At 45.9% G+C, this 13456-nt stretch overlaps 1 protein-coding gene across 1 annotated transcript; it reads right to left on the bottom strand.

Annotated features, from left to right (window-relative positions):
* Positions 1-4155: 4155 nt before the first annotated feature.
* On the bottom strand, positions 4156-8792 carry LOC119329036. The gene is made up of 5 exons (XM_037602024.1): positions 8646-8792; positions 7072-7935; positions 6661-6861; positions 6364-6559; positions 4156-4592 (listed from the first exon to the last, which is right to left on the bottom strand). Exons 1-5 carry the CDS (start codon positions 8790-8792, stop codon positions 4411-4413), a joined length of 1590 nt encoding a protein of 529 aa, XP_037457921.1. The 3' UTR covers positions 4156-4410.
* Between the last annotated feature and the right edge of the window lie 4664 nt (positions 8793-13456).

Here is a 13456-nt window from a genome sequence, read left to right on the forward strand (position 1 = left end):
AGTATGTGGACTTGCTGAAAAGCTCTTATATTGACTCTTTCCTATGTTATGATAAATTGCAATTGCTTCAATGACTGAGATTATAGTTTGTTGGTTCTCAATGAAGTTTCTGATTCATACTTGAAATTATGATTGAATTGTTACTTTAGCATAAGAGATCATATGACAATATATGTATATGTTGTTGTTCTAAGAATGATCATGATGCCCTCATGTCCGTATTGTATTTTATCGACACCTCTATCTCTAAACATGTGGACATATTTTTTGATTTCGGCTTTCGCTTGAGGACAAGCGAGGTCTAAGCTTGGGGGAGTTGATACGTCCATTTTGCATCATGCTTTTATATCGACATTTATTGCATTATGGGCTGTTATTACACAATATGTCACAATACTTATGCCTATTCTCTCTTATTTTACAAGGTTTGCATGAAAAGGGAGAATGCCGGCAGCTGGAATTCTGGGCTGAAAGAGGAGCAAATATTAGAGACCTATTCTGCACAACTCCAAAAGTCCTGAAACTTCACGAGAGCACATTTCAGAATATATAAAAAATATTGGGCGAAAGAAGTACCAGAGGGGGGCCATCCACCGTCCACGAGGGTGGGGGGCGCGCCCTACCCCCCTGGGCGTGTCCCCCTGCCTCGTGGGCCCCCTGGCAGCCCTCAGATGCCCATCTTTGGCTATATGAAGTCTTTCGTCGAGGAAAAAATCATAAGCAAGCTTTCAGGAAGAAACCCCACTGTCACGAGGCGGAACCTTGGCGGAACCAATCTAGGGCTCCGGCGGAGCTGTTCTGCCGGGGAAACTTCCCTCCTGGAGGGGGAAATCGTCACCGATGTCATCACCATCGATCCTCTCATCGGGAGGGGGTCAATCTCCATCAACATCTTCACCAACACCATCTCCTCTCAAACCCTAGTTCATCTCTTGTATCCAATCTTTGTCCCAAAGCCTCAGATTGGTACCTGTGGGTTGCTAGTAGTGTTGATTACTCCTTGTAGTTGATGCTAGTTGGTTTATTCGGTGGAAGATCATATATTCAAATCCTTTATGCATATTAATACCCCTCTAATTATGAACATGAATATGATTTGTGAATAGTTACGTTTGTTCCTGAGGACATGAGAGAAGCCTTGCTATAAGTAGTCATGTGAATTTGGCATTCGTTCGATATTTTGATGAGATGTATGTTGTCTTTCCTCTAGTGGTGTCATGTGAACATCGACTACATGACACTTCACCATTGTTTGGGCCTAGGAGAAGGCATTGGGAAGTAATAAGTAGATGATGGGTTGCTAGAGTGACACAAGCTTAAATCCTAGTTTATGTGTTGCTTTGTAAGGGGCTGATTTGGATCCATATGTTTCATGCTATGGTTAGGTTTATCTTAATACTTCTGTTGTAGTTGCGGATGCTTGCAATAGGGGTTAATCATAAGTGGGATGCTTGTCCAATGAAGGACAGTACCCAAGCACCGGTCCACCCACATATCAAATTATCAAAGTACCAAACGCGAATCATATGAACGTGATGAAAACTAGCTTGACGATAATTCCCATGTGTCCTCGGGAGCGCTTTCCTTTATATAAGAGGTCGTCCAAACTTGTCCTTTGCTACAAAAAGGATTGTGCCATCTTGCTGCACCTTATTTACTTTTATTACTTGTTACTCGTTACAAATTATCTTATCACAAAACTATTTGTTACCGATAATTCAGTGCTCGCAGAGAATACCTTGCTGAAAACCGCTTATCATTTCCTTCTGCTCCTCGTTGGGTTCGACACTCTTACTTATCGAAAAGGCTACGATAGATCCCCTACACTTGTGGGTCATCAAACGTCTACTTCTTTCGAACCAAAGATGAAGAAAGAAGAATGCAAAATCAAGAATCCGCAGATCAACAATGAATGCATGGAGAAGATATTAGTCCAACTTGTGGGAGCAATTATGGAAGTTGGAAATCTTTTGAAATGCATACTTGTGGTTCTTGTTTTGTTTGGTTTTGCTATTCTAGCAAAGATTTGGTGATGTCTTTTGTGTCTAATGTTGTTGCAAAAGTAAAGAAATGCATTATGCTAGATCAATTTAAGTTGCAAATCTAAATTTTGCGGGCCGGGGGGAGCTGCCCCAGATCAGACGCCGCAAAGCCGACCTGTAAAAAAGGATATTCCGTCCATTATGCGGGGCCTGCAACTGTGGTCGTCCGCGCCGGCCCGCAAAGGCGTTTTTGCGTGAACTGCAAACACGTTTGGTGGGCCGGGAGGATGCAGGGTCTGCTAGAGTTGATCTAACTGCGGGTTTGCGGGGCAGATGCGGGTCGAAACCCTATCCCCTGCAGCCGCGTTCCCCTCCAATTCCCCACCGCGCCGCTCGATTTGTCACTGTTGGCGAGCCTTGGACCGCCATAGACGACTCGGGGGATGAGGCGGAGCGCCGCCGCCGCTCTAGATCTAACGACGCACGCAAGCGGAGGGCTCGTCGGTGGCTTAACCACGGTGCCCGGCCGCCGCCGGCATTCAACCGCCGCGAGCTCGAGGACTTCGATCTCGAGCTCGCCCGTCGCCGCCACACCTCCTCCGACAACTGGTCCGCGGGGAGCTCATCCGGCCACGGTTCCGTGGGGTGATCATCCGCGGGCGCATCGAGCTCGCGACTCGTTTCGGTGAAGAGGGAGCCGGAGGAGGCCATGCCCAATGCGCCATCGCGCCGAGGTGTCATCGAGCGCGTCGAGCTCCTCAGGGGCAGGAGGAGCTCCTCGAGCGCGTCGTCCTCGAGCGGTCGGCGAGGGAGCAGGAGAAGATGGAAGAGCGCATCCGGCGCGAGCTCGAGTACGAGCGGCTCTTCCTCGAGACGGGCGTCACAACATTGCAAGCGCACGCATCGAAGGAGGCTGACCTGCGCGTGATGAAGGCGGAGCAGGCGAAGCTCTACATTGAGGTCGACTCCGACTCCAACTGATCGCCGCCGGTGGGCAGCTACCGCAGGAGCTCCGGTGAGCTCGATTTTGTTGTAGTGGTGCGGTAGCGTAGGCCCTGTCTAGCATATGTGACCTTAATATGTATGTATGTGGAGTGTACGAACTTATTATGCGAAGAAAAACCATCTATGCAAGCGAGCTCCCGCGAGCTGCCGCTTAAATTAGTGCATCCCCGCGAGCTCCATCGCGCGAAATAACTTTTTAAAAAAAATACGGGTTTATTTGCGGTTTCTGTTCTACCGCCGCAATTTTCAGCCTGCATAAGCTTCCCCGTGCGACCTGCAAACACAGTTTACAGATCGGCAAAACGCGGGGTCTGCTAGAGTTGCTCTAACCCCATACCCCCAGCCCCAGCTGATCATGACTCTTGTCTCAAAAATTAGTGCATCAGATCATACTCGCTAGTCCGATTTAAACCCATCATCGGACGCCCGGCTTCAAAGCCTTCAATAGCTTGTTATATATCAGATCTAAAACAGCAACCTGCTGAGTGTTGACTGACAATTTGTCCTCTTTTTAGATCAAATGTATAAATATATAACCTCAAGTTTTGTTGAGTGTGAGCAGGGTCTGTGATGATTATATGACCAGATTGATCCAAGCATGTCAGATCGGAATCTGAGTAGCACACAACACATCCATGGCACAATCTCCATGCAGGCCTGCCGTCATGATGGGTCAGCGGCAGCCAACTGAAAAAAGCTGCCCGCAGCCGCAAGCCCCAGAGAAATAGTACATACATGCACACATAGCACATGCTGCTACTATCATCTATTGCCATCATGATGAAACTGGGTAGCAAAAATTAAAATTACTATCATCCCAGTGCATGGTCATGTACGGCACCGCCAGAAGCAAATAAATTACCCCATCACAGGCTTCAAACTGAAAACACGGAGTGCTGCGGTACAAAAGATGGTCACTTTTCATGAACCTAGAGGTCCTTTTGGCTATACTTCTAGTGATCTATAGAAATTGATCCCTAACATAAACCTAGCTGTGATTCGTATAAGACAATTACACATTCATTATAGAATATCAAGAAAAATGCCAGGAGTCCATAAATGGTCTAGGTTTTTTTTTGAGACAACCATAAATGGTCTAGGTGAAACAGAGACGAGCGCTCATATTGCAACAGTACGATGCCAGGCAAGTTTCAATCAAGGGCAAGACTGATGAGCAATATTTTTCTTTTCTTTTCACTTTCATTTCTCGCGCAATTGTGATCATATGTACAACATTTACAGAGTAGTTTCTGGCACAGGATAGATGACCTGTTTGACGTACCAACGAATGGCAGACTATACAGTTGCTTGACTGACACCCAGGAATTAGCAAACAAGCAGATTACCTAGAGACACTGAAGCTCCAAGGGTCACGACCAACAGGGAGGGACACAATGTGTGTCACCACATAAAAAGACCAAGACTATTTTCCGATCTTATCAAACAGTGTGGATAGAGCTTTATAGAGAGTGGCGGCGGCAGGTGGCTTGGCCAGTGAACCAAGAAGGATTTCTGATGCCTTGACTGGACCGCCATAGAATCGGGCATTTTCGTTGTTTCGGGTTGATACTACACTTCCATTGAGTGCGCATCCCACAAAGGCGCCTGCCAGAGAAAGAAAAAGATGTAAACATCACAAGTGAGCGAAACAGAAACTCTGTATGACCGATCCAGTACAGATTACCAGATGTACTCATCATTGTCACCAATGGTACAAATGTAACATTCCAAACAAACATTATAAAAGAACTACACTTGGTTGGACATCAGTATGCACCCAGCTTTTGTAATAACTGAAATCATAAGAGGTTATATATGCTATTACCTCCGTATCAAAATATAGGACGTTTTTGTAGGCTAAACTAGCCAAAAAAGGTCTTATATTTTGGTATGGAGGTGGTACAATATTGAACATATCATTGTGAAATGATACCCAATAATTATACTAATAACTGTTTACAGAAGCAAATAATAATTACACAGCTAATACTGATAAAACGGTCCAAAGTACAACTGCACTTTTTTCAGTTCAAGAAGTCAGAATTGAGCAACATAAACTGCATGCTATGTCACGGTTTTCGGCCACAAAGATGCACAAATACATTTTGCAAGTTATAGCACATGTTGGTGCATTGCTAGACTTAAAGTACTCCATGTTTAAGAAGATTGTACCACTGTCTGTGCAAAGTTAAAACCATCCATACATGCTGTCATCCTAACCGTTTGTGCCAAATCCAACAGGTGATGTAGCCCACCCCGAATGCAGTACAACTTATATGTAACAATTTGTTACTCAGATACTTCTATACCGCATGTTAATTTAACAAGTGGTCAGAATGTACTGTGGAAACCAGCAGTTGTTAGACTTGACCATCACGATTTCATTTTGTTCAACTGCCCAGAGGACAGAAGTACAAATTTGAATACACTAGTGTATATTTGGCCATAGGACCAATAACCAGGGTATGTGGCCACCACATATCGTACCATGGCTAAAGCCTAAAGGTCTATAGACCATTTTCTCAGGAATAAAATTCTTGGTCTAGATCACAAATTATCATAAGAAGCTAGAGCCTTCAGGAATATTGTATATACGTGTAAACATCAAACTACTTTTACAGACAATCACAATAAAACTCAGTAGTATCTGATTATATATTGGTTGGTGACTAATACTAGTTCCCGAGTTACAAAAGCAATTTGTAAAAGCTACTCCCTCCATACCGAATTACTTGTCATAGAAATGAATGCATCTAGGCGTATTTTTAGTTCTATGTACATCCATTTCTGTGAATTCGGGACAGAGGGAGTATATACTAACCAATTTGGCGGAACCAACAATGCCAAGTTTAATGTGAAATAAGGAGATGATGGTTAACAATGTAAAACACACACATATTAGTATTCATCATTCAAAACTAAAAAATAAGGACCCTGAATCCCTGATAAGTGCCACACGTGTGGCACGAACACCTGGCAACTCCAAACGTTTTTTATGGCAAGTATAGTGACGTGAGGATGGCAGCTTTTAGTTGTCAAGCATGGCAACTTTCTTTTCGGATGGCAAGTTTCAATCTTTTGGGGGGCTTGTTTTTTCTTTTTTGATGGCAACTTTAGTTGTAAAAAACATCAGGGCCGGAGTGCTTCGTGCCACGTGTGGCATTTATCATTTGGGAAAAAATAACGGGACCTGGCATAGTGGCATCTACTCTAAGAACTAAGTGGTACTCTAGAGAAATTGTTTCCATCTTTTTACCGCCCTGTTTTTTAAACAGAATCAGCAAACTGGAAAAATATTGTCCAGGAGAAATTTGAACAGACAAAATTAAAAGAACAAAGTCATGTCCTGCTCAGCTACTGATGATTTCAGCCATACCTTTGCTACAACTGTATGTGTAACAGGCAGCATAACCTCCATCACCGGCACGGAAATCAGCCTCTGCCACCCTTCCAAGATGACCAGCAGAAGCACCGAAACCAGCACCAAGTGACAGATGTGCATTTCCACTGAATGTTTTAATTGCATCAGTGTTCCTCAGAACAATGATGAAGTCAGCTAACTCAGCGCCAGCCTGAAATGCAGAATGCCGGGAAATATTCCATACGCTATCAGGACTTTATAATAATACACAAGATTCTTTGATGGAAATAGAACACTTGAGAGGCCACTGACCTGAGCTCCATATCCAACACCACAAGTAGATATGGCTGAAGGAGGGGACCAAGAACCATCAGCTCTGCGAGCAATGACCAGCCCAGTACCAATTTTGTACGTGACCATCATTCCAACCTTTACCACAGTAATTATAGCAAGCCCCTTTGCTTGTCTAAGAATTGAATCAGGAATGGACTTCTCTGGATTCAGCTTTCCAACCTAAAAAATGCATTTAATCATGAAAAGCTTGGTGAGTAGTGTTCTAGTTGATCCCAAATACTAGCTGGACCAAATTAGTGAACATAAACAGGCGCTCCCTCCGTCTCAAAATAAGTGCCTCAACTTTGTACTAACTTAAGTACAAATTGTACTAGAGTTGAGAAAGTTATTTTGGGACGGAGGGAGTACTAAATTATAGGATAGGCATACCTTACAATACCCATGTATGGAATTTGCAGCCTTGTATATCTCATACTCCATCGTTGGTGCCCATGGGAGGTTTAACCATGACCTCAAGGTGCTCAGGTCTGTCAAATCTTTAGTCGGAAGTTGACAAGCACGACTTATCTGGCTCATCAAGTAAGGCTGAATACACTCAAGACGTACTCCACAAACATCACAGACCCTTTGAGGATCTGAAGTTCCGAATTTTGGAGGCATCAAGCTTCTACCCTTTGAACAGCCGCCACAGAATATCCCACCACAAAAACGACAATGATGGCGAGAGCAAATTACTGGATGGAAGCGTGCTCCACAAAGCATGCAAGAAGGAGCAGCACTATCAGGCAACCACTTTGTCGGTTCTGTCTCAAGCAGAGCATGTTCAGAACCAACACTGGCCTCTGCAATTGTTTGAGAGTTATCCTCCAAAGCCGCTTGAAGAAGGAAGTGTGAAACTAGAGACATGCTATGCCCCCCAAAATCATATGATGCAACAGATAATAATTTATCTTTTCCTGCAACAGCCATCTCAGCGAACACATCCCACATTGTCATCTCCCTAATGTCTTCATCTATATCCCACTTATATTCGTCTTCTACGAAGTAGCCAGCATTTGAGACAAAGCCCTTTTGCCACTCCTCATGATCATGCTTTGTCATCGGTGGAACAGAAGGAGGTACCCAGATGCCAGTTTGTTGACGAAGTGGGCAATCAGAATGGACGTTTTCTCCTGATTCCTTCAAGGTGGTCATTTCATCATCGCTCTCATAAATATTGACAACACTAAGGTGGTCTTCCGTGTCATTTTCCTCACGATCATCTTTTACCCCTTGCTCGCATATGTGGGTTCCCTGATTTAACAAGAAATCAGAGCATTTTTTAAATATGACCACAGTAACAATTGCATACAAATACGATTATGGGCATGAATTGGAAAGAAAATGAGTTCCAGTCAACTGCTTACTATTGCAAGGAACTCTCATTTATTGATGGTAGGCAAGGCATGCATTTCCAAATATATGCATCCATGTTTCTAAACATAGAACATAAGACAATAAATTTATCCACCCACATTTCCTTATAGAGTGGCATATACAACATACTGCTCGCCACTCACGTACTAAACTCAGTACAGAAAACAGACTATAAGACCAAAACCTGATTGGAAAAGATGCATTTTATGCGTCAATCCCAATGGCAAACCTTCAAACCGCAGACACAACAAACTTCAAACCAAAACGCAGGTGCAAAGGCAAGAAATTCAATCGCTCAGACCCTCGACATCCCCAACAACACGTAGAGCTGCTACTCCCCGCACCGATAGAACTGCAGGTGCAACCAGCATAAAATCTGTACCTTTTCACGAAGTGTTCTGCCCCCTTGATCCTAAGCACCCAATACGGCAATCCTTAACGCGCCAATGCTACGGCTAACCAGACGCGAGACTCCGCAATTGCAATCCAGCCCAGACATACAACCCATCACGCAACCCGGCTATTCCAATCTACAGAGGGCGAACTCAACGGGGGACGAATCGGATAAGGGGCAGCTCGATTCTTACCTCCTTGGGCTCCTCGTCCCACCTCACCGGCGGGTCGCAAACCCTAGCCTCACCGCCGCCTCCCGCGGCGGTGGCGTCGTCGTCGAGCTGCGGGGGCGCGAGGTCGTACGGCTCGATCGAGGGGTACAGGTGATCGGCCCCCTCCATGCCGCCGCGGGGGGATCGGCGGCCCGGCGCCGGATCGAATTGGGCGGCGCGGGAGTTGGGGAGGATCAGGTGCGGAGAAGACTTACGATTGGGGGCTTTTGTTTCGTTTGGATTTGGATTTCGCGTGAGGGAGGGAGATGAAGATGACGGGCGACTTGGAAGCTGAGGGGGAGACGGGAGGAACACGTTAAATTCTCCACGAAACTCAACGTGTATCCTACAACAATTTGTGCGTGCGCGTGTATAAAACGAAAATAAACGACTGCGTTTGTGCCTTTCGCGTTAAGCCCCTCCTAGTTACGGTCTATATATGTTTACTTTCATGCACGGTGTCAATCATTGGTGAACTTTATGGGTCCTGATAAGACATGCGCCACATACCATACATGACGTGAGTAGAAGACAGCCTACATGAACTATGTGTGGATGAATATTAGAATTGCTTACATATGTGGGAGCAGTTACTTCGTGCCACACACCCAACAACTGCTACTCATCCTCACCTCGTGCGTGTGGCACGAAGCAAATATGTCCACACGCCCTGACGCGGCTACGTTAAGTACATGCGAGATGATGATTTAATTGTCATCCGAGATGACAGATGTAGTTATCCGGGATGGCAAATGTAGCCGTAAAAGTATGGCAACTCTCGCTGTTTTGGTTAGGTATAGCTGTCATGTCTAATTTATGGTAGTTGTCGCGTGTAAACAAACCATAGTTGCCGTGTGTGATTAACTACTTGCCACATATGGTTAAACAATAGTTGTCATGTGTGTTTACTTAGTTGCCACATGTGGTCCAATCATAGTTGTCATGTATAGTTAATCATACTTAGGGCTGAAAAAAAAGCTCGAAACCCGCGAGCTAAACGAGTAGCTCGTGACTCGGCTCGAATCAACTCGAACTCAAAGAATAACGAGCCGAGCCGAGCTTTTGTTTAAGATCGTTTATATACTAAGTTAAACGAGCCAAACTCACGAGTACTCGGATAACTCGTTAAGCTCGGTAAAAAAATCAATGTTTTTTAGGGGTAGTAAAATATAGCCACTAAACACCTTACATCCCAGTACAAGGCCCAGTCGCTCAAGGCCGAGCCACCCAGAAGACTCACACGGACATGACCACATATGCACATGCTAAATTCTCAGTTAATCTTTTTATTGTATTTGTAAGGTCTAATGTTCATATCTTTAACGAGCTTAACAAGCTAAACGAGCCAGTTCGCGAGTTATATGAGTCGAGCCAATCTTGGATTTGAGCTCGTTATAGTAACGAGTCGAGTCGAGCTAGCTCGTTAATGAAACGAGTTTTAGCGAGTTGAGTCGAGCTAGCTTGACCCGGCTCGAATTCCACCCCTAATCACAGTTGTAATGTGTGTTTATCTGGTTGCCACGTATGCACAACTGCAATTGCCGTCTACCAACGAATCATAGTTGTCATGTATGTTTACCTAGTTGCTACATACGCGCAACTGCAGTTGTCATCCAACAACGTACGAGTGTCGTGTGGACGAAAAGTAGTTCGTCCATACGCGCGTGGACTAGGTGGTGACTGTGTGCGCAGAAACTAGTTCTCCCACACAACGCAGCTGGCAAACCGCGTGCCGTGGGACGTGTGGGCGAACTCTCCAACGCCCCCACACACAATGATGCCCATGTGGCACTCAGATTCTAACAAATTTCTTTAGGATTCGTGCAAAATAGAATCAATGTGGATCAAGGCGTGTGAGCGATGTGCAAACATGCCACACGTGTGGGCGTTATCATTTGAGAACTTTTTTAACACAACACAAATAAAAGCACTTATATATACGCGCATACATTCATCCCTATAAACGCATACACGTACATCCTACCCCTATGAGCACCTCCAAAAGACTGAGCCGGTATGTTATCTTGAGAATTTATGAAGTTACGGTAGGCGTCCCGTAGTTGACGAGAACGTCTCCTTTCATTGAACGTGTATCGCTCGAAATCCTCGTAGTCGATCATTGGTGAATTGGGTACATGTGTGGGAATTAGCTACGTTCAACGGTTGTATAGCCGAGGGCAGGGGTATTCCTGGAGTGAAATATAGTTACGGTTATTGTATTTGTAGAGGAAATTCATTTTAGTCCTCGAGTGAAGTGCTCGTTGGGTACCCTTTTATCTCTGGTAGATCTTCGAGATTTTAACCCCCGTCCTATCTCCATTCTTTAAAAATTACTTCATCTGTTGTTGTTTTTTCTAAATCGGATGTACATAGACACGTCATTGTGTGTTTGTTTACTCATTTCTGAATTAAAGGTTTGCTGGTGGCCCTGCACAACGGTGGCGTGCTCGCTGTGTGTGGGGGGTGTGCGGTCCAATGGAGATACGGGTCGATCTCGGCCTGCTGCGTGAGAGTGGCTGCAACGAGTGAAAGCCTGGCCGGTCCTGGCCGGCCGGCGGCGACAACGCATGTGGGCGCCGCTATCCTCCTTGGAGGCGTCGTCGGGAATCTTCACAACCTCTACCCTCGGATCAAGTCCTTCAGGTGAAAAGCCCACATCCTGTTGTAGGGTCAGACGGTGGCATCGTCTTCAACGTCGTTCCCCTCTTTAGGGTGCCGTCTTGAAGACTTTGATCCCTTTGGTGCTTCCTACTACTGGACATGCACGGTGGCTTCTCTAGCAACAATGACGGCGGTAGCAACATCGGAGGCGTGGCTTTGGTCGTGGTAGTCGACTTTTCTTCTCCGGCGTGTCCGTGGAAATGCCTCGACTGTCTGGTGCTGTGAAGTCGAAGCTGCGGTGGGGGGCCGGTGGTATACGATGACGCGCGATAGGTGGTTCGTTCGGTGATCCTCCGTGACACCAACCTTGCCTAGTTTCTTCGTGGTTCACCGTCGGAGTCGGAGCTACGTTGTCTAGTGTGGATTGTATGGAATGTTACGTTGTCTAGTGTGGATTGTATGGAGTGTTGTCTTGCAGCTATTAGGCCTGTTGTTGTTTCTTTTTCTTTGATCTTTGGTTCTTCTGGTCCTAGAAACTTCACCACCTTATTTTTTTCATTGCTCTTTACTATTATCAATGAATGACAACGACGCTGGGTCTTTCAAAAAAACATTGAAATATCCAAAATATTTTATATTTATGAACGGATGGAGTATTTTTTTAATTAAACTTTTCTTCATCTAGTCGATCCCTAAATTTAACCCCTCACAAATTATCTACACACAATGACATGTGGGGTCTCAACCATCTCTAGTATTAAAGCAACACGTTGGATTCCGGCCATAGCCGGCATGCACGACATGACTAAACTAGTGACAACGCGACCACCTCCGGGTCGCCAAGGAGGACACGACGTTGGGCGACGCCTGGCATGTGGCCATGTGTGTATGTCGCGGTTCCTCCGGTGGCTGGACCATGACTCCACCGCCACCGTCAAGGCTAGCTTCGAGGCCAACTCCAACGAGCCTGATGTGGTGGGCGCCAAGTACCCCACCCACATCCCCATCATCGCACCCAAGGTCCACGTGCCTCCTACTTGAAACGACGCCACATGGAGTGCAACAAGAAGAAGTCCTACACCATCACGCTGCAGGGGGGTTGTCTCCCCCGACAACGCGTTGAAGCTAGGATGATGGTCAGGTCCCGGGTTGTCGGCAACTCATCGACTAGTGCCTCGTCCCCTACACCCACTAGACTCTCACCTGGATAACGAAAAGGTTGGCAAGTGATTACTTCCTTTAGTGATCCAAAAATGGAGCAGAAAGTACTCTCACCTATTTCCCCAGAGGTGACCCTGAGTTATTGAACCCACGGGGGAAGCCCCCCTTTAAGCTAGGGTGTATAGCAAGCTTTTGCTAAAGAAACTGTTGGGGAACGTAGTAATTTCAAAAAAATTCCTACGCACACGCAGGATCATGGTGATGCATAGCAACGAGAGGAGAGAGTGTTGTCTACGTACCCTCGTAGACCGTTCACGGAAGCGTTATATCAACACGGTTGATGTAGTCGTACGTCTTCACGATCCGACCGATCCAAGTACCGAAAGCACGGCACCTCCGAGTTCTGCACACGTTCGGCTCGGTGACGTCCTCGTCTTCTCGATCCTGCAAGAGGGGCGAAGTAGTAGATGAGTTCCGGCAGCACGATGGCGTGGTGACGGTGTTGATGAAGAACAATCTCCGCAGGGCTTCGCCTAAGCACTACGAAAACTATGACGAAGGATAAACTAGAGGGGACGGGGTTGCCGGCACACGACTTGGTGTTTCTTGATCTATCTTGTGTGCTAGCCCTACCCCTCTATTTATATGTTGAGACTTGGGGTCGAAACTTGGAGTAAAAGCCTCCACAAAGTCAGTTTCACCCGAAAAGCAAGAGTCCTTCTCGGACTCCAGGGCCAGACGCCAAGGTTCCCGGCGTATGGACCCAGACGCCAGGGACCCTGGCGTCTGGCCCCTGGACTCCGCAAAACTTCCTTTTGCGCTTTACAAAAACCTTGTGGGCTTTCCCCTTTGGCCCAAATAAAGTGTTCTCGTACCCAAACATTTCGGGAAACATCCGGAACCCCTTCTGGTGAATTCCGGAACCCTTCCGGAGTCCAAAAACTATTATCCCATATATCAATCTTTATCTCCGGACCATTCCGGAGTTCCTTGTCATGTCCGTGATCTTATCCAGAACTCCGAACAACATT

Source organism: Triticum dicoccoides, chromosome 7A (assembly GCF_002162155.2).
Source record: "Triticum dicoccoides isolate Atlit2015 ecotype Zavitan chromosome 7A, WEW_v2.0, whole genome shotgun sequence".
Lineage (NCBI taxonomy): Eukaryota > Viridiplantae > Streptophyta > Magnoliopsida > Poales > Poaceae > Triticum > Triticum dicoccoides.